Source organism: Chrysoperla carnea, chromosome 2, assembly GCF_905475395.1.
Source record: "Chrysoperla carnea chromosome 2, inChrCarn1.1, whole genome shotgun sequence".
Lineage (NCBI taxonomy): Eukaryota > Metazoa > Arthropoda > Insecta > Neuroptera > Chrysopidae > Chrysoperla > Chrysoperla carnea.
In genome coordinates, this window is record NC_058338.1 from 46,662,279 (window position 1) to 46,686,367 (window position 24,089).

At 26.9% G+C, this 24,089-nt stretch overlaps 1 protein-coding gene across 1 annotated transcript in view; it reads left to right on the forward strand.

Annotated features, from left to right (window-relative positions):
- The window catches only part of LOC123293808 (neurogenic locus Notch protein), a 216,959-nt gene that overhangs the window by 58,627 nt on the left and 134,243 nt on the right, over positions 1 to 24,089 (forward strand). The window contains exon 2 of the mRNA XM_044874742.1: positions 13,811 to 13,889. Within this exon, the coding sequence (XP_044730677.1) occupies positions 13,811 to 13,889 (79 nt within the window). The remainder of the gene's footprint in view (positions 1 to 13,810; positions 13,890 to 24,089) is intronic.

Consider the following 24,089-nt stretch of genomic DNA (forward strand, 5'->3'; position numbering starts at 1 on the left):
GTGCGACAAGTAGTAAAGATATTTCTGACGTCATAAGAGAGCACGCGATATCCAAAAAAAGGAAACAATATAGTTCTGTAAATAGTAGTATTATTAGCGTTATAAATCTGTTAATGGCCAGACAATTAATTACAAAAGAAATTTATTTTTATCGTAAATACCGCAGTGCCCGTATTACCTTCAAGTTTCTTAGTACAAGTTATACGTATGGATGTTGTATGAGTCTTACTTTAAAATTGTTAAGTTACGAACTATTGTGGATAATTTGAAAAATTTAATTTGAAAATAAATTATTACGTTGCTTATTTTAATTCTTATCATTTTCAGTTTTATATAAATGATGTATTTTTAATGATACATTTATTTATTTTTTCAATTACAGTTGTATTGCTTTCAATTACAGTTAAAATTGTTTTATTCATCAACTTTTTTTTCTCTGGTCTTTCTTAGTCAACAAGTTCCGTATCTGTGTATTATTGAAATTGTACTGAATTTGACCTTGCATAATTTTTTTTTTTTTTAATTTCAAAATTAAATGCGACGATTGCGACACAAATTTTCTGACTTCATAAAATCTCACTCAAAATGAAAAATCTATCTTCCACGTAATGATCCCATGACTATCTTTTTCTAGTATAATTAAAGGATTCAATTTTTTCATTCATCTCCTTGTTTTGAGTGACGTATTACTTGCATTACGTTAGAAATACACTCCACAGTTGCAGAATTTGAAACATAAAAGGCGTTAACTACGCTTTTAAGAAATCTACATAATAATTAATTTGTAATATTATTTGAATAGCAAAAATTTTGGGTTAGACGTCATAATTTCACAGTCAAGATATACTACATAGAAAAAAGATTTCTTAAAGCGAGAAGAATGATATTAGATATGAGAAAAAATGTTTCTCTCTCAAGTCAATTTTGCAATTCTTTTTAAGAAAAGCATCTTTTTTTAAAATTCCTTTTTAGCGTCGTTTCTCTCAATCAGCCTCATTATTTGTTATTAAAAGAGACTAGGCGCGATTGACAAATTGTTTTTGAGATTGATTGAAAGCTTAAAGAATCCTTTTACATTTCGAGCATTGATTGCTCAAGGGTTATTTATTATTCATTTCTCATTTATAGTATTTTTATCTAAATGGCATCATAACAAATCTTATATTTTGAACTGTCAATTTTGATATTTTTTCTTGATTCTCAACAATCTTCGTTTTCATAAATGTGGTTTCACTAACTTGCTGTGCTCAAACCACCTTAAGCTTATTATTTTTTAATAATAACTCCTTGAAGTATACTTAAGTGAAATTATGTTCAAAACACCAAGGATCTTTATCTCTATCTTTATGAGTCTTGACAAATAAATTCAATTAAGACGTAATTTAACGTCTGTATTAAAACTGTTAAACAACATCATATATAAATATAATACTCAGTAAATCCTTTTTCAATCCCCTTAAAAGAGAACTATGTTTAATTTCAATTTATAACGACAAAAAAACTTGTTATTTTTATGTTTTTTTTTGTCTACACAGATAACAGATTATTTTAGCTGTAAATAATAATTTTAATGCTATATGTTAAAGAACTTGTGATTCGAGGACCTTATAAACACATGAAAAAAACATACATAACGCTCCCAAAAATATGGAAGATTTTTACAAGTGTATATTGTGTTCGGTTAATATTATTTAAAAACATGTGTGTCCCTTTTTGTTCTTCATAATTTTTTGTGTTTATTTTGTAATATTTTGGGTTTGTTTTAAACTCGATACTCTGTTCTGGGTGCCACTCATACTTATGCTTGGTATTACTTCAAGCTGCAGTTCTATCCCACTCTGACAATTTTCATTCATTTCAAGAAATAACAATGTGAAATGTAGTTAGATTTCCACTCCTTTTAGGGAGTAAGTACTTTCATTTTTGTATTAATATTTATGGATATTTAGATATCTTCGATCTAAACAAAATTGAAATTGTTTAAAATGTGAATAATAAGTTAATTGTTAAAATACACTGCATAGAAATTGTTGAATGTCAGTGCTTGCATTATTTTTTTATGAATTCGAGGATTTAAAAAAAAAAAACACAATTATTTATCTGGTTTTCGAAAGTATTTTCTAGAATTTTTATTCGTTTTTCGAGAATGTTTCACAAGTTCACTTGTTGAAGCTACTTGCAAATTTTCAAATCCTTATCTTTTATAATTTTGGAGAAAATTGTTTGGAAAAGGACATTGTTTTTGGTCCTAATTTGCGTAAATTAGGACAGTTAATAAATCCTTAAAAATGCCTCACGTAATTAATGGACGCCCCCGTACGTATCCTCCGAAAATTCATTGCAACAGGTTGTTTTAAAGCCGTGTAAAGATAAAACGAACCCATATTTTTATTATGTATTTATTCAGTTGAGTTTATTTTTTCAATGTTCAATGTTCATAGGAGTAAGTAAATAAGTTGCCCGGATGAGTAAATTAACACCACTCACAAGCCAACAAACACTAAGTCACCATCACAATCACCAGTGACTTATTCAACATGTTTATTATTTTATATTTATACTTATACATTTTGTCTGTAATGTTTTATTTTTTACATGTAACTAACACACGCTGTGACCTTAATGACGAGACCAATACAGACTCTTCTGTCTTATTGTTCGTTCAAATTGAGGCTAATTATGTTTATGATAATATATCATTCCCTTTTTTCGAAGAAATGATCTATTATAATCCAAATAATCGTGAAACATTTAAGATCTGGAGTAGGGAATTAGGATATTTTTTTGGAACCATGATCCTTATCCCACGTTATCCGGCTTGTTTGCTGGTTGGGAGGCAAAACCAAAAAACAAAAGTGCAAGGAAGAAAACGACACCAAAAGGCTACTTCTAGGTTACTTAGGAAACTTAAACTTTTTCAATCGATTCAGCTTGCCATGAATTTTGAGAAAATGCAAAAATATTTTTATAACTGTCTATTTGTATTTTTAGTCAAAATTTTATGTTTTACCATTTAAAAAAAATTAAGTTGTTAAAGTTATCAGAAGTTAAGGATTACAGAGATAATTTAAAGTAGGTACAATGAAATTTGTATGTTGTCATAATAAATATCCTGATCAAACCAAACGTTATGTACGCAGTACGCACATACCTATTGGGTTGAAGAATCAAGTATTTTGCTACATTTACAATGTACAAAGATACGAAAGGAATAAAGTTCTTACCAGGTAAATGCTATCAGAAAGGAAATTCGACTCCCATTTGTTTACAAAAATTAAGTACATTGTTTGTCGTTGTGAGGTAAACACTGTTACACTAAATTAAGAAATTTAGAAATGGTAATAAGAATTAGGCAAATCGACGCATTTTCTCATTTTTTCTTTGCTTTATTAAATTATGTTGCAACAGAGATGTTAAGTTAAATAATGATTATCTGCTAAGATCTCTTCAATAAAATGAGTGGTCGTAAAACATTCACGCTCTATTAGAAGAGTCGCTATGGGCATAAAAGCGGTCGTAATGAGTTGAAAAATGACTTTTATAGTGCAATAACTTTTAATAGAAGATGAAAACTGGAATATGAAAAAATTGTATTTGTTTATAAAAAATTGTTATAAACAATTGATACTCCGAATTTTATACTAAAAAAGCTTTTAGGTCAAAAAAGGTACAACGAATATGAAGCGAACCGCACTTAGCTGTTGTTCATAAACTGCAATGCGGAATTAGAAAAGTTTTCAAACCCAATCTATTTTTTATATTTACTTAATATTAATTCCAAACACATATAAAATAACATAAACTCCTTGTATTTGTATTTAAGTGTAATACACACTATTAAAATCACGTAACTAAACAAACTACGAACAATCAACAGCTATTTAATTGATTTAGAAAAAGAGGAAATGATTAATAAAAAGTGTAACACAACCATAATAATTGTTATGGACTACTGTTCTGTTCTGTTCGGTTCTATTCCACGTACGTATTTATACATCTAGTATGAACGAATGTGCTAGCTTTGCCAACAAACTACGTGACACCACTATTATGAGTACTGACTGATAATAGTCGCAGAAACGATGCAATGAAGTTCGAAAAATTTGAACAGTTAGATCGTCAGGAAATTTGGTAACCTAAATTGATTTATAAATAGTTAAATTTAAAGCAATTTTCATAAATAATATGAATTTTATAATTGCATTTTAAATTAACTGTAAATATACTAAATTCACAATTCGATTAATAGTGATGAAAATGATTCCAAACTTATAACTCGAGGTTTTTGGGGACGCTGAAAATGAATATCGCAACTCAAGGTACCCTGTTCGCCAGGTACCTCAGATCAATTCTGTCGCGACATTCGTCTTCAGCGACCCCAAAAATCTCCAGGTAACACAAGTTTGGAATCATTTTCATCACTATTAGCTGCATTGTGAATTTAGTATATTTACGGTTAATTTAAAATGCAATTATAAAATGTATATTATTTAGGTAAATTGCATATTTTAAATTTCTTATAAATCAATATAGGTCTTAAACTTTCCTGATGCTGAACGAATCGAATAACGAAAACCGCATTCAAATCCGACTTACTGTTCAAATTTTTCGAACTTCATTGTTTCATTTCTGCGACTACAACAAATTACGTGACACCACTAGTATGAGTACTGACTGATAATACAACATTGCTGAATTATATATATTTATTATTTTACCACTGATGCACATATTAATCAGTAGTTAAGTTAGCTAACAAATGTTTGAAATATGAGCTACAGCTTCAGAATTTTATAATTTTTTTAAGTAAGTTAGCAGATGTTGAAAATATTAACTTTAGTTTTATACTTAAAGATGATTAACTATATTTTTATTAATACCGACACACAACATAGTGTGCTGAGTACAGTCTAAAGATTTTATTTAAGGTAGTTCCTCCGCGACCGTCCAGTCAAAAAGTTTTGGACTAATACTATCATTCAGTGCATTAACTGTACTATGACTATTATACATATACCATATATTATTTTCAAAAGACTGTAGTTCCTCACTACTGATTCTAGTATACATATAAACACACACACTATGACATATGCCTTTAACATTAGTCTTCATATCTTTTCCACAAAAATCATCGCTAAAACGAGTTATTTATTTAAGTTTTTTATCGAAACTATATGGTAAATAATTTTTATTTTTATTTATATATTTTCTAAATATAGTATTCTACATTATATTAGTTTTTCATAGAGATGGTGGACGTCATTCATTGGTAAATAAATATAATATTTGTAAATTTGTGTATTTTTATACACTTCTCCCATGTACACGTACAAATTGCGTCACTTTTAATTGCTAATATCTCATGTATGGCATGGTAAATCATCTTCTAATTTTAACAGCAAGTGTATTATGAATTAAATATTTTATATTCTGAGTTTTGAGAAATTCTTGGAATATCACTTTCGTGTAGGTACTACCTTAAATTAGCTTTGTAAATTTTGTCTGGATAAAATTATACTGACTGGTTTATTAAAAATCACGAATTAAAAAAGAACATGCTAGAATGCTGGTATGGTATAGAGACATATACTAAAGTATCTATATTAGCATAAATATAGAATAATGGAAATCCACCAGACGTGGTTGGGCCTGCCGCCCATACTGCATTGACTCGTTCGCAATAACTGTTACTAATGTTATAATTTCCTCAATACAGTACAAAGTAAGGTGTTCACATCGCTACTAACATAGTATATACACAAAAAAATTTTTATCATATAGTTTGTAACGCCTGGCTAACAAAGAGAGGTGTCTGTATGTCTGCTTGTGGCATCATAAGTCCTAAACGGATGAACCGATTTTGATTTTTTGTTTATTTTTGTTTAATATGTGTACAGGGTGAACGATTTTAATCTGTTATGGCTAATTGCTCTTAGTTTGATGGAAAACATATTGTTCTGACATCAGATTGGACCTAGTTCTTCGAGTTGCTTTTATAGTCAATTTAGATACTAAAAGGTAAAAGATAGGTTAACACTTTAACTTAGAAAGTTGATCCTAATAAAAAAAAATATTTTTTATTTTTTCGAAACTCCTACATTACTAGTTATTAACTTTCTGCTTCCTTTCTATTGAAGCACATAATTAAACTCCTTCTTGCAAAAAGCACAAAGCTAAGCTATTATGAATTTTTAACCGTTGCTCAATTGTTTTGCTGATCGATTAGCACTTTCTTCTAAAATAACAATTGAAATGAGTGTAAAAAATGAATTAATAGTTGAAGTTTAATCTTTTTATTCAAGTGTTATAAACATGTTTTAATCTCTGCGTTAGTTTGAAGATTGTTAGGTTTTTCTAATTTGTGTTCAGTAATAGATCTGAAGATAATGTGGAATGGCTGGGAAAAGAATAATTAAACTTTATAATCAATTATTTTGATTTTTAATAGTATAAGAAATTTTTAAGAATCGATACAAAAAGAATTTTTTAAGAAACATAAAAATGACAGTTTTAACAAAACACAATGTATATTTTGAATTCATATTTATTTCATGTATATTACAAGTACACGTTACTTGTTGCAATAATAATGTTTTTAGTAAACTACACATTACAAGCAAACAAGTCAAAAAGATTGTATTGCACTGTTGTGTGTGTACTGTGTAGACTCTAGTGTGTTAAATAATCAAGAATATTGATGAATACCAAGAACAACAGAAAAAAAATACTTGTGAGCAGCATAGCTCCGTTATTAAAGTCATATTTCCCCCCTCATTAAATTAATACAGTAACCTTGTCATCTGAAAGTACGTTCTGATTTTTTGCAGGTTTGTTTATTATTTTGGTCTAATGAATAATCCAAGTTTGTAACCTTAAGCGCCGAACGCAGCCGTCTTTTTCAGTTTTTGTGTAATTATAACAATAAAGAACTATTTTTTGATAGTACCTTTTCAGGACGTAGAGGCTGCACTGGAGTTCGGCGAAAATATTTCCAATTTTCAATACTCTATCTCAATTAAGAAGACTATACTGAAGTTCAAAGCAAAATTACGTCCAAAAAAGCAGGCTTGTGTCCTGGATCCCTCAAAATTTCTAAAATTAACCTCTGCTTTTACAACATCCATCTGTCTAGTAAAAGGCCTTACATACCGATTTTAGCTCATTTGAACTAAAGTGGGTCACAGGGGATGAATCCATTCCGTTGCTCTTCCATGCAGTGCATGAGTTTATTTTTTCGGGGAAAATATAATTAAAAACAACACTAGCACAAACTTTTAAATATATATAAGAAAAAAAAGGCTGAATCAACACCTTGTAGCAATACTTCGCTTGCTTTGTGTTTTTATATTGTGTGCTTACATATTGCTCGGCTCGCTTGATTTCAGTCGTTCGTTCGTTAAGTTATATGTTTTTTTTTCTTGTTTGGTATTTTTCAACAGAAATTCATAACATTACCTACATAAATATTACAAACATAAATAATATTATTTTAAAATCTGGATAATGTAACATAGAGGAAGATGTAGTACCTTCCATCAACATTTACACTTATTTATTTTTTAATGCAATGCATCTATTGGCGAATATATATTTTGTACGTGGTTGCCTTTGTATGTATTGTATAGTGTGAAGTTTGTGTGGCTTTGTCAGTTTTGGTTGATAGATAGCTGTTGTGGTATATACGTATATCGTAGTTAAAGAAACAACGTACATTACCGGGACATTCAAACTGGTATTTGTGTTGAGACATTTTATGCGGTTCTTATATTAGTGATAAAATTTCTTTATGTAAAAAATACCGAGCAAAGCTCGGTCATCTAGGTACTACTTTATTAAATGATATGCAAGCTTGTACATAGTCAATAAGAAAAAAAAATTTTTTTATACTTTTTTCGTGAAAATTTTTTTATTTTATTTTATTCAAAAAGAAAACCTCATTTACAACAAGTCCTCAGCTTATCTACTTTTCGATAAAATATATTTATTTCAATACAAATGCGGTCAATTTAATAACAATATCGGCAAAGAAACGCAGACTGATTCAAGGTACATCTAACACTAGTTGCTTCATATTATCCTATTATTAATATTATTTATAAATATATTTGAATATCATTTATTTTATGAAGTTTTAACTTCTGTTTGTAAGAACGATTATTTCAAAATAGTGATAGCAAAATATAAATACTAATTTATAATATAAATAATTACTGAATATGCTGGCTAGAAGACTAATGAACGATCTGAAAACTTTAAAAAATCAGGATAATTCTATTAAATATAACCCAGCGAGAATTGCATTAATATTTTTTTTTTTATCTATAAAAAATATAATTACTTATTTAAGATAAACAGTTAACAAAACTGTTAAAAAAAGATAAAGAAGAGAGTAGAGTTAAGTATAGATAACAAAAAATAGTATTATATTTTATAATATTATACATTTTAAAATCAAAAAATTGATAATCAATTGAAATAAATAATTATATTATAAATCACTATATTACATGAATCAAATACCAAACCAATTCAATGGAGCATGTAATGATTATATACATTATGTATGTGTTAGTATGAGTATGTTTATTAAGTTCACATACACATCAAAGCATATCACATTAACAGAGTTACAACTTACACGAATCACTGTGTTACATATTATTATTATTATATAACATTTGATGATTTTTTATTCAATTTATTGAAATAATTTTTTTAATTTTGATTTATTGTATTTTAATTTAAAGCAGAATATCCGTAAACTCACTTTTTTACCACCTTTCCGCTAATAATTTCATTTATCAGCTTCTCAATTTCAGAGGCTGAGTGCACCTCCTTCATGCATATACCATACTCTACGCCAGCCCATCACAACTATTAATTAAATTAATTTTGTTGCTACGGCGGGAATCGAACCCGCTACCCTTAGCATACCGCGAACGGAATTGGTTACGCATTAACCAACTGAGCTAACACGGCGACTATTTACGACATATCGTGTGTTTATAATTTGTAAATGTATACATACTATGTATAAGTATAATGTACAGTTTCATATATGTTGTACAAATAGTGTGCGTATACAGAACGTGTTAAAAGCATTGCTAACAGAAAGTCAATGTTAAATTAATAAACAACAATATGTCTTTCTTTTTATACAATTACTTTTTTTAATTTAATTTGTAAATCTATTCATAAATATTTAATGCTTTTCCTGAAAATAATACAATGATGCGCTAAGGTCCAACACAAATTGAGAATAGCTCTATGTATACTTTTATAGTAAATATTTTATCTATTATTTAACTTTGATTCTCTATTAGTAATACTTTTAAACGTGGTCTGTTTGTTACGAACTGCATTAACGACTAAAACGGATATGCTACCATAAAACGATTTTACGTTATATTACGCTACTGCAGTTACTGATTACTGCTTAAATGACTTCAAACCATAGACCTTTAACTTTTAACTTCTTATTATAATCTATTTGTCACTACTTGTTCCTTAAAAAAAAAAAACTCTTGTGAAGCCAGAGTAGTTTCTGTCGTATTGTCTGTCACCGTTCGTGTTTTTTGAAGCACGAAATAGTATCGTACATTTTAGTTAAAACGAAAAATAATAGTACTGCACAACTTAAAAGTTTTTTAATTTTTTATGGAATTAATTTCTAAAATTCAAAACTTTAATTACCACTTTAAACGTATATTGAGCGAGTTAATCATAAGATCTGTTTTGTTTCTTGTCCTTACCTGCAGAAATTAATTAATTATTGGATCTTATTATTAAAAAGTTTTATTTGTATTTATAAGCGTAATTTAAGTAACAAAAATTAAATTAATTACATATTACCTTTAAAAAGAACACAACAATAGATAATTATAAATAATTAACAGTGTTTACACATACAATTTTTATTTTTAATGAATTAAAAAAATAATAATATTTATATTTTTATGTTCAATTGAATTTATAATATCTCCCTCCATATCTGGGTTTTATATTATAATAGACATATTTTAAGACAAACCTCTACGTATTCAAAAAAATATTATTCATAATATTTTAATATTCATGAAATGTAAACAAAAAACCAAATACATTGTTACAAGAACTTCAACAAGATATTTAATAACTAAATTGAATTGTTTATCATTGTTTAATGGTTGCTTAAAAAATGACTTCATCAACAAATTATAAGGTAATGTACCAGAAAAAGCCAATCTAAATATAAAATTAATTCCCGGCATGCATTACAATGCCTTACAAAATAAAAGAATAGTTGATTTTTGAAATAAAATTAATGAAATTTTGTATCAATCTACAATATCTACAGTTAACTTTCAAGTTTGGTGAAAATAGTTTAAACTAATATTAATATACAAACTCGCGCTTGCAGCATGTTGAAAATCTATTAATATAAAGAAGTACCTAGGTTTCAACATTTATGGGGTAGGTAGTGCATTTTTACTATAGTCGTTATAAGGCTCTTGATTTGAATTCAAAATTAATTTTTGTAAATTGTAACAATGCAAGCAATGTGACAATTTACACTAGATTAATATAATTTGTATGGATTTTTAAATTTAATCTGTTGTTCCATCTCTAACAATTTACAAGATGGGTCATAAGGACCGAAGACACAATTGACCTAAGTTGCTCATTTACGAACTCGACATCACTTCTTACGTCCTAAGCACGCTCTCCAAATTTAAGCTCGATATCTGTTTTTGTTTTTTAGTTATCATGCTGACAGACGGACAAGGAGGCAGACAGACGACGGCAACCAAAAGGAAATAGACTAATTAGATGATTTTTTTAACCGATTTCAAAAAAGGAGGAGGTTTTCAATTCATTTGTTTTTTTGAATGTTTGTTACCTCTGAACTTTCGACTGGGTGGACCAATCTGATGATCTTTTTTTATTTGGAAGCTGGTGCCTTCCGTGTGGTCCCAATTTGGTCCAGTTCTGACAATGACATCCATGACAAAACCTTATAAGTCTTAAATTTGCATTATGTGCGCGACAAATGGACGAATTCTTTTTTTAGTGAAAATAAGTTAGTGCACTTCAGATTCACTAACAATCACAAAATAAGAAAACTTTTAACCAAAAAAAATACTATTCCAAAACAAATTAATATGCACAAAAAAGTAAAAAAATAACGAAATAATGTAGTTACAATTATTGTTATTTTTGGAGTCGGTGTCAGCCAAGTTAATGTAGCAATCTTTTCTGTCACAGTTGTATCCTTTGCTAACTCCAAAAATAACAATAATTGTAACTACATTATATTATCGTTAATTTTTTTACTTTTTAATGCATATTAATTTGTTTTGGAATATGTTTATTTTTTTGTTAAAAGTTTTTTTTATATGTATACCTATACCCAAATTTTGTTCCTAGCATCAATATTTTTAAGCGTTACAAACTTGGGACAAAACTTAGTATACCTTGATATATTTCATATATACAAGGTATAAACAACATTGATATCAAAAAACATCTAAAGCAAGTTAAATAAAAACTTACAATAAATTAATTCAAGGGGTGAAGGGTTTGAAAGTGCCTCCAACTATACAATCTAGTTAGAATTCAATTACAATCAACTATATAAATAGCTAACAATCTATTATGATTTAAAGTATCGATATCAATTGATTTAATAACAATGGCCATCTACTTTACATATTTACAGTGGTTATTAGAAATATTTCAAGGAAAAAAATCAAATCATCCGACAATCATTCAGCCGTTACATTTCTAGTTAGATAAATTGATTTAAAATAAAAAATGTTTTCTAAAAAATTGTTATTCGGTATGAAAACCGACAATAATCAAGAAATAATAATAATATCATTTAATAATATGTGAAATAATCTCGTGATATAGATTATATTTTAATATGATTAACAACATCACTGTGAAATAGCTTTTGTATTATGATTTGGATGAAAATATATTATTCATCGTTTCTAAGAAATTTTTATTTATAGGTATGATATGCATATAAAAACGGTTCAATGTTAGTTTCACGAAACGAGTAATTTCTATCAAACCATTAGAAGAATTCAGATGATGTAACAAGCAGAATTGATTGTTTTCATTTTTTAAATAGATTGATTTATTAAATACAATTTTCATTCGGTATAAGGTGATAATTTTTTCCAATTCTTCACAATTTTAGAAAACTTTGTGTTGGCAATCGTAAACTTACGCAAAAAAGGCTTTTTTGAAAAAATGTGATATACTATATAGTATTTCGGGCTAGGATAACTGTAATTGTTTTCTTAGGTTTGGGAAATAAGATATTTCAAATAATGGTCGTGTTTGGAAATAGTTTGCACAAAACTCAGTTAGATCTTAAACTTACAATATTTCTGTTAATAAGTTTTGTTTTACAAGTAATGAATTAAGGTATATAGATTTATAAAACAATCTCATCTTATTAAGAGTTCCGGTTTCCCCTGTTAAGGTACAGAGTCCTAAAAAAATATTTTTTTACAATAAAATTAGTTAGTTTTAATAATTGAAATATAACTCATACTTCTACATGACTACACATGTAACAATACATAATAAAAAATTAAATTATCCAATATTTTTTTTAATTTTTATTACACAGCTTCGTCTACACAACTCTCTGAAACAAGACGGATTTTACACGGTTCATCGAATATCTACTGTAGTGCTTGTGTATATAGAGACGTAAAAAAATTATGAATTTATTAATATCAATATTATTACATTACACATTTCCATTCTACACACTATGTAGTAATCCTTTTTTAATTGAATTCAAATGTTATTTATCATTTATAAAGTCATTGATATTGATACAGTTATGTATTTTAAAAAAAATTATACATATTTATAATAATTTGTCATCACTTAATATCTTCCTATAAATAATGATTTTAAAATATTATTTAAAAAAATTATATTTCAATTAATATAATTTATTATTTGTATTTTATAATTTATTGTGTACTTTTAAAAGGGGTCCGTGTCAGACATCGACAAACATTTTTGGCTGCGGGTCAAAATCAATTAAAATGCATGTATTTTAAAATTGTTTCGGGTCAGTGAGTTTTTCATTTTAAAATGACTGTCGATAAATTCTTCTTTTTCTAATATGTGAAATATGAAATTTGTAATCTCTCTCAAATTCAGTTTTTCTACGACGCTAGACGATCCTCCTAAAAGTTCTAGACGTTCAAATGAAACGCGGAATAATAATTACGTAAGTCTGTCAAAATTTTTCTGATACTGATACTCTTGAATAAAACCTGAAAATTGATTAAAGAGAATTGAAAAAAATTGAGGTAAGAAAAAACGAGTTTGCACGAGAGAGTAACCAAAATTTAGAGTTCTCTCGTTAATATTACTAAAATTATGGTCATAGATGGCATAGTAAAATGTCAGCAACAAAATTTAATTTTTTTTTTTAAATATATCTTTATAAATTGAAGCTCATTTGTTAGTCTGAAGTATGAGCTATATTATTGCCGAGTTTTCTTCAAATCCATTCAGTAGTTTTTACGTGAAAGCGTAACAAACAAACAACCTTACTTTCACATTTCAAATATATAGGGATAAGGATAAAATTTCAGGTGATAAAGTTACAGGTGGAGTCAATAAAAATGTTTCTGTTTGAACAAGGTTTATAAAAATTAAAAATGTACCATTCAATTGATATGAGTACACTTCACAAACCTTGAACTGTATTGTGTGTGTGTGTACGTGTTATGCATACTATTAATTTGTTAGTGAAAAATCAATTAATTGTATATTTGTTTTTTTCAAGGCTTGGTATCCTGCTCGCCAAACCCATGTAAGAATGGTGGAAATTGCATATCACCGCCTCGAGCTGAATCGTATTGCAAGTAAGTTAAACATATAAAATATTGAATTTCATTTGACACAATAAATAATATAACCTATAATAATAATAATTTGTTACCATATAATTGTCCGTGTGTCCGATATACCGAGTGATTATGTTAAAAACTTTAACTTTTTTTAAATTACTTTTATTTTTTAATTCTATAAATTTTAATTACTTTGTAAACTTAGATCTATGTACAAATTGTTAGTGTAAATGTAAATGATTCCTGTCATTGGTATCAGACATATTGGTCTAAGAGACGGTATAAGGTCGATATCCACCCATCTGATACTCAGTTGAGACACATTTTTTATGAAATTTTATTGATTTTTGACCACTCCTATCATAGTTTTTCCAACGAAAAGTGATCATGACTATTTTTAATCAAATTAATTTTAATAAATTCGTTCCATGAACGATTTTTTTTCAGACAAGCCTATACTTTTACTCTCGTAATTAAATTATCTTTCTTCTGATACCAATTTCGATTGCTTAACAGATTGGTGTAGTTATCTAGTCGATGGTAATTTAAAAAAAAATATTTAAATTAAAGTCAAAACCTTAAAAAATTATTGAAAACAAAAAAACCTATTGTGCCCGACTAATTAATGATGTAAATGGCGAAAAGTAAGTAAAATACACAAGACATCAAATATAATTAAAAGTTTTTTTATGAAAAACAAAAAATATGTTCATTTAAAATCGAATTATTGCTCTCATTGAAACATTCTGTATGTGTATTACCGTTTATTACTAAAAGCAAAGGAAAAAAGAGTGTAAAGGCCTTGTTCATATTCTAAAATTATAAAAGTAATATTTAAGTTATAATAATATAATAAGTTAATACTTTTATTTGCTCATGAACAATAATTTCAATTATAATATTTTCACACAAATATTATTTGTTATAGGATATTTAATATTTTAAACATTAAAATTAACTTACCAACTTAATTAAAAATTTTAAAAAAAATATTTATTTATGATTATACATCCATAAAAATTTTAATTGATTTATCATTCGATACTTATTCTTTATACTTAACACTTTTTCTTCTTTATTAAGGTTGTTGTTTCGATAAGGGTAAAGTGTCAGAAAATTCTTAACTTTCTTATATTTATTAAAGAAATTATAATAAAATTATCATAAAAATTCGAAGTCGAGATAAATTTGATTTAAGTTCCAGTCATTTGCACGGAGAGCACATGAGTGGTTGTGTTTTTAACAAGTTTTTAATTTTAGAAACAACCTAAATTATTGTGCGTTTCATTATAGAAAGAGTATTGTGATTGAAGAGAGGTAACTATGCTAACAGAATTTTAAACAACTCTGCGTACACTATATATTTTATGAGAAACAGTTGAGTGGTACAGTATGAGATAAAAATAACACAGTATTTCACTACCAGATTAAATACTCTTACCATACAAACCCTTATAACCCAAAAATTTTTTACAAATTTGTAGGAAGATAACCTTAAACTGAGAAAAAAATGTTTTAAAATTTATTTACAATATTTTACAAATTTTATTAATTTAATCTCAAAAATGGAAAGTATTTTTATTATATTTAGTTAAAATTATTAACTTTGATAAATTTAGCCAAAAATGTTTGATTCGAATATAATAAAATAATAATTTCAAATAAAAAAGTAAATCTGTATTTTAATTTTAAATTTTATTAATTTTTGACTCGATTGTATTTCGATTACAGCTACTTTAAATAAAGATTTCAAATAATAAAGTATAATTTGAAATTTATAAAAAAATTTACAATTATGCGGTTTTAACTTAAAAAATTAGTTTGTAAGATATTAAACCAGTAAAAAATGTTTATTTCTAATTGCAAAAATATCATCTAATATCAGCTACAGACATTTTAATTTAAAATATAATTTCAAATTTTATTTACAAAAAGTTAATTGTATTTTATATTTGTTTTAGTAGAGATTTCTAAATTATTTCATAAATTTTTTATTCTCTGGTACAATCAATTTCAAAAAAAATGAACCAGATACACTTTGCCCATTTTGTATTAATGCTTTTAATAAATATCAATTTTACCTAAATGTATTTAATTTATATAAATAAAATCTTCAGATAACTTAATTAAAAACTAAATACCTTGCAATAAACATTTCTGTTGTTCTGTGTCATCACGAAAGAAATTTAGTATCTAAAAAAAAAAATTACGAAAATTCATGTTTTTGAACTTTACAAGTGTTATAAATTCAAAACTGCTTGAAAAAAAATTTATAGTAGATTCCAAATTTATTTATTTATTAATGAATGTTTATTTCAAAATATTTGGATGTTTTTATTAAAAAAATTATTTTATTGAAAATACATAAATTATTTCGTGCTTTGCGACACGTGAAATGTCCATAAATATTTTCATTGAAAAATTATATTTTTTTCAATAATTATTATAATGTCAAATTATTTTTATACCATGTATATGAAATATACCAAGGTATACTAAGTTTAGTCCCAAGTTTGTAACGCTTAAAAGTTTTTTGATGCTATGAAAAAAATTTTAATTTTGGTATAGCTGTTCATAAAATCGCCTAATTAGTCCATTTCCGGTTGTTTGTCTCGCTGTCGTCTGTCCATCTGTCATCACGATAACTCAAAAACGAAAAGAGATATCAAGCTGAAATTTTTATAGCGTGCTTAGGACGTAAAAAGTAAAGTCGAGTTCTTAAATGAGCAACATAGGTCAAGTGGGTCTTGGGTCCGTAGGAACCATCTTGTAAACCATTAGAAATAGAACAAAAGTTTAAATAAAATAAATGTTCCTAATAAAAAAATAAACAACTTTTGTTTCAAACATTTTTTCGTAAACATCACTAGAGTGAGAGTGCAAATTATTCGCAAATTGTATTGTATGGTAATATCAGTTATATGTGTGACATGTATGAATGTGTAATGTGACAGAGTAATCAACCCTGTCTATACATGGTATTTCAATAATTAACTCAGAGAATTGTTTGTTTTCACTTGTTATATAATAAAATATAGTTATTTTAACACTAATTTCATTTGTTGAAAAATGACCCAAGATCTTTAAGAGTGTAGGGCATATTCTTGTGATAGTCAAAATCGATTGATATAGTGATCTCTAAATATCTTCCTAAAATATACAGTGTGTACACGGAGGCAGACAACAACAGATAAGGACAGTTTTTATTAAGGACGTTTTTACAACAGATTTTACGACAAAAAGTGATTCTTCGTAAAAACCCATGCTAGTCGAGAAAATTAGTATTTTTTACAACAATCTTTAATTGGACTTCCGGAAGTTCAATTATCGTTTTTTTCTTAATCACTAGGCGCTGCTTTTATAAAGAATGAGATTTTTGAATTGTAAAAAATTTTACACTTCTCTTTACTATAAATTAAGCATCTGCTATTGATTCAAAATCTTTTTTATTATTTGTTTTTAAGGCTGTTTTTATGGCATGTTTCGTCTAATATAGGCATTTTCAAACTGTGAACCATGCTCTTTGTTTAAACACAAAAATTTTACTTACTAAATAGACTAAAAAATTTTTGCAATTAGATTTAAAATTTTATTATTTTTATAAAATAACTAATGAATTTTAAAACTATGTAATTTTAATTGAAAATTGTTTACTTAAAATTAGTAGATAAATTTAATAATTGATATTTGTAGTTATAGTCGAGACGTATACTACAAAATTTTTATTGCAATTAAATATTTTTAATAAAAATTTTTATTAGTAAATATAAATAATTTTATATTATATGGAACCGAAAATGTTCTAATTAAGCTACAAAAATACTTTTTTTTTATAAAATTTATTACTTCAAGTTTTTTATTTAGTTGGTAATTTTTAAATTTATATCTGGTCCCATTTTTTATGTATCAGTTGTTTTTAAAATTAATCAATATAAGTAAATGGTTAATATGTGAAACATGATTAAATGAAATGACTTTTTTTTAAGTAATAAATTATGTTTTGAATATATTTTTTTTTTAAATATTTTTAATAGTCCACACCCAAAATGAATCTCATAGCGCTTTTAATGATGTTCCTGTCTACTTAAGATTTTATTTCTATAAAATATGACAGGGTTATCTCCCGCCTGTTAATTACGTAAATTAGCTAATAAATGATGTTGATTCATGAGGAAGAAGTGGGGGTAATTACTGACATCTAAGAAAATCCTCCCACAAAAATCACCACAATACATAACAGGTTGGCTGATAAGTCCCCGGTCTGACACATAAATGGCGTCGCTAGTATTAAATGCATATTATTTTTATATAGTACCAACCTTCAAATGATTCGTGTCAAAATTTGACGTCTGTAAGTCAATTAGTTTGTGAGATAGAGCGTCTTTTGTGAAGCAACTTTTGTTATTGTGAAAAAAATGGAAAAAATGGAATTTCGTGTTTTGATAAAATACTGTTTTCTGAAGGGAAAAAATACAGAGTCCGGAAACTCATTATCAAGCCAAGTTTTTGCTTCCACTGTATTTTTTCCCTTCAGAAAACAGTATTTTATCAAAACACGAAATTCCTTTTTTTCCATTTTTTTCACAATAACAAAAGTTGCTTCACAAAAGACGCTCTATCTCACAAACTAATTGACTTACAGACGTCAAATTTTGACACGAATCATTTGAAGGTTGGTACTATATAAAAATAATATGCATTTAATACTAGCGACGCCATTTATGTGTCAGACCGGGGACTTATCAGCCAACCTATTATATTCAAAACAAGCTTTAAACTTGGTTTTATATCTAAGGAAATTAACATTTAATTTTGGTAACTTTACCTAAAAAAGTAACTATATTAATAAAATTAAACTAATTATATTTGGATTAATTATGACCATTTTATTTTGTGGGCTGGCTATTTATATAAAGTTATGTACAGTTATGTAATTTTTGGAAGACTTAATTTTAAGATATTACAAATATTTTTACAAGATAGATCCTCAAGCTCACTTTTTACGTCCTGGGCAAGCTACAGAATTTCAGCTTCAATCTTTTCGTTTTTGTTATCGTGTTGACGGACAGAAATACAACCGGAAATGAATTAATTAGGTGATTTAATGAACACCATACCGAAATCAGTAGGTATACCTTAATATATATTTCAGATGATATAAAAACTGAACTTTTATTGATTTGCTTGACAATTTTATCTTTAAGTGAATATAAAATTGACATACTTTATAGTTGGTATACCTACCATAAAAATAATCAAAGAATGGATTTCATTATTTATGATATCAAATATAAATTTATAATTAACATAATTTTTATAGAAAATTTAATATAAAAATAAAAATTTATATCGAAGATTTTAATATATCAAATATTTTTAATTCGAATTAAATAAATTTTATTGTCAATTATTTCATAAAAGACATAACTCAAATAATGATTTATGTAGTGCGGTAACTTTTTTTTTTTGGGAAATAAAATCATTGAGTTCTTTGTTCCGCAGCTGGACGTCTCTTAATCTTCTCTTCATCTCGATTGTTAATATATAATTTTTCTAAAAATACATTTTTTTTTCTGTAATTTATAAAACTTATTATACAAATTACTTTTATTATATTATTTGTAATCATTCGTTTTGATTACGGGTATGACCAAATTATATAATTTCTTAATAAAAAAATATAATTATTTTTTTTAAAGAAATTATATTTCTCATGAAGAAGATTTTTTTCAACTTATTTTTAAATAATTTATATAATTCTTGGATATCTGGTAATTTATTTAAATTTCATTTACAAATTATAAATTCTTGAAAGATACAGATTCTTCTGGTTACTCGGAAAGTAGAAAAAATCCATTTCCAAATATATCAAGTTTTATTAAATTGCCCTTTAAAGTTGTTATAGGAGTCAACGAGACTTGTTTTCCATAGAATGATTGCTAGCCTTTAACAAAGGGCAAAATAATAGGGTATTCCACTATTTTTGAAAAAGTTCTTCAAAATGTTGATTTTGCTAATAAAAAGCAACCAAATATTTATTTCGCAAAACACGCTTTCTTGCCAAAAACTTATAAACCTTTTTTAAACTGTGAAAAACGCGGGCATCCAATTTGATGACGTAATATGGGTATCACTATACGAAATATTCATGGACATCTGATTATAATAAATATAATTGCTTATTATCTATGTATATATTATACCCAGCTGTCTACACTGAACTAACTGATGGTCTATGATTCACACCGCTATGACCGCGTTTTAACAGTTTAAAAATTACGATTTTTAATTTTAAAATTTAAAAAAAACAATGTGTTTTTATGACTCGAAATCAGAATATTTAAGTATATTTTTACATAAATTTTAACTTTTTTCAAATTTCATGATTTATTTTTGACTAACGATAATACCCTATTGTTGCATATAAAAATTATGATCCTTTAACCTAAAAATAACGAAAATCAGATGCCAAAAATTCTTCAGATCTAGGGATAATATTTTCATACAATAGTTGTTTTTTTTTCGGGAAAGAATCAGAATCGAAACAATCCCTATTTCATTATGGATTATTTGCTAGCATAATTTTTCAATAATTAATAAATTTATTTATTTTTTCTTTAATAATAAATTTATTCAAATTAGTTGTATTTAATATTTACATAATAAATTAGTTACAATTTAAAAACCTCCAACACTGACCATTTTTGTACACCAAAAAATTTGCAATATTATTGACATTTAAAAGAAACATATTTGGTTTTGAGTGGTGAACACTATCAGACAAATTGCTCATAAATTTGTCCAAATTTATTTGACAATATAAAATATTCTAATTTTTGTTAGATAAAAAATAACGGTGAATGTTTGTTTAAAAATATTAAAATAAGAGGTCCTTCTTTATTAAAAAAAAAAAAAAAGTGATCATAAAACATTCTTTCACGTTGGTTTTAAAAAATCATACATATATTTAAATAATAGAGAATATAATAAAATATTTTTATCTGTGATTTTTTGTTGAAATTCTTATTCATTTTGTGTACCTATATGGGCTTGGAGAATTTATGGAAAAACCAATATATAATTCGAAATTATTACAGAACTAGAGTGATACCCACCCGCTTCGCTGGGTTTAAAAATAAAGATTGCTCTCACTTATCCCCTTTCTATAGTACTCCAAATAATGGTAATAAGTGTTTTACACAGATAAAATATATGTTTTTATACTTTTTTAAATGTATAATAGTCGTAATTATTCATTGAGTATATCTGAAGAGATGGCCGTGAAATATTTTATATTGACTATTTTTACAGAAATCTGTTATTTATGGTAATGTCAAATGACGACTTTTCAGAAATCTGTAACTTATGGTATTGATTTTAAACTAACTTACTGAGGAGCTCAGCCTGCAGGCATGGGCGAGTTATTTTAAGTCAAAGTCACCATTGTTATAAGGTTATTGCGTGCCATAAAGTTTATTGTGTGTCTCTTTATGCAAGTTCGTATTGCTCATAGAAGAGGAAGCGAGACGGGTATACGACTCTTTTACCTATTTCAGTTTCTCTACTAGTAATGAAATCTTAAAAATTTAATTTCATTAAAATTTTTATTTATTATTTTATGAAAGAGACCATTCTATAAAATTAATTCTTTTAACAATAAAACTTAATCAAAATAATTTTTAGTGTTGATAAAAAACCAGAAATACGGATGCATTTGAAAACATTTTTCTTTTCTACATAAGTTTCAAAAAAAACATATAAAAATTTTCAATTTACAAAACCAACCAAATATACAAAAGCCTGTTTTGTGTAACTGATAACAACAAAACCGTGCCACAAAAAAAAAAATTATTTAAATAAAATATAGTTTGATAATAGAAGATAAAAACGTTATTTTAAAAAAATATACAGTAATTTAAAAAATATACATATTGTATAATAGGTTCAAAAATTTCTACAAATTCTTCTGCATGACTTAAGGTAGTACGTCCATAAACCCACTTTTCTGTAGAAAGTAATCACATTTTGAGTAGTTGTTAAGAACAATCGCACTCTTGAGAATTGCTATATTTTCTTCTTTTAAGCCCGGTCATAACTAAAAACATTTTTCTGCAGATTTTTTCCAGAAACAATATGTAACATTTAAAGATTACTATTATTGTTGATATTTTATTATGACGATTTTTTTGGACCCAGAAAACGATTCTAGTCTAATATATATTGTAATGCATAGTTCGACTTTAATTAATTAAAAAATTCGATGAAGCGTTCCGATTCATCGATAGCCCAAAGCTATACTCTATACTTTTGTTACCTTTTACATTTTTACAAATTGTTTGAAAAGCTTTTCGAGGACCATAATTTAAACTGAATGGTCTAGTACGCTTCTTGGTCTTTTTTGTGAACCATTTAGGTATGAGCTTTTTTGAAAATATTTCCCCAAGCAAAATGTTGGATCTACTGTTCGCTTTATACAGTGTGTTTTTTTAACTTAACATTTGTTAAAAAACTAAAAGAATGTATGAAAAAAATTTGAAAAAATTCTCAATGATTTTGTGTTTAAATAATCTACCCTTTGAAGTCATCTCTTATAACTTGGACCATCCTGTATACGTCTAAGATGAAGATATTTTTTTAATCCAAGAATCTTTAAACGTAGGTTGATTGAAAATGTATCATCGAATTTTTGAGGATAGAGATGTAAAAATGTATATTTCTCCGTAAGATATGGTGTATTTTCGTTTCAAAAGAATTCACGTTTATATTTTTGAAGCACTTATACACACACCTGTATATAATAAACAGTGCGACCATTATAATATTCTTCAACAAACAACGAAACATTTCATTTCTTGGTAATATAAGACATTTTTTTTTATATATATTAAAATTATTATTATGTGTCGTTCGCTTATGTTCGTCATTTGAGTTCTGTGTAGCACAGTATGTTTTTTTTTGTTAAAATGAAAAATAGAGAGGTAATGATTTGATTAAGTGTATAGTAAAAAATAGTGTCTTTCTTTTACGGAAGTTTTTGAAATATTAAATATTATTTTTATTATTATTTGTGTTCAACTCTAATTCCATGACAAATAATGACTAAAATACATAATACAAACTACATACAAACCCATCAAGTAGTGTTTTATATTTTACAATTCATCGTTTGTTACTCCCATAGATAATGTCTCGGGACTAACCGTTGAAATTTTACTAAAACTCCATACCACAGACTTGGTGTAAAATGTAGACCAGTAACACATACCTACTATCCACTTTAAATCGCGATCTCTGTATGTTTATAATGCAAAAAAACACGAGAGGAAGATTGCCAACATGATTGTCTACCATTTATCATAAACTGCTGCCTGTCTATATTTAATCCAAGTCTGTGTTCCGCCTCTAAATGACCGTTACTTTTGAATGTCATATTTATTGGTTCTTATTAATTGTATCGTATAGATCGGATTAAAGGTTCAAACAAGTAAAAACGTGTTAACACTAACTTTGTCAGAAATCATCACTGTACAAATTTAACAAACATGGCATTATATAACCCTTTTTAATTTAACTTTTTGAGGGTAGGGGTTGAAGAAATTGATTCATACGATATTTGTTTCTATCTGAATTGAATTTAGCGCCACTTACAAAACTTTTTGAAGGTTGTATACGTAGTGGCGGTAAAAGAAAAAGGCCCAGTGGGAAAAATCTATAAATAGAGACTTTTTGAGTCTTCGTCAATGAACTTCGTTCTTGTCATACCCTTTTATACAAATTTGTCTTTTCCTCTCCTTTTTTTAAGTCTTCGGAACTGCAATTCAGGCCTCTTTATGGCGCCCTACTTCGAGTGGGGCGCCATAAAGAGACTGCTCTTTTACCCGTCTGTTGATAGGAGTTTGCGCACAATGATTTCATCATAATTTATCAAAATCAATTAGCGTTGCATTTTCATTAAAGTATCTCCTTAAGTCTAGGAGAATCGGAAATAAGTTCAAAATATTTTCATATGGACTAATAATGGGAGTAATTACAATGAATTAAAACCATAAAAGAATATAAAAAAAACACACACACACAAATAGAAAGAAATAACATTATTATAAATATGTAAATAAAATGATTTATTCTCCTTTTCTACCATTTAACAATTCAAGTAACGTGTCCATATTGTTTGTCTATGTACTATATATGTATGTGTGTATAGCCAATATGTGT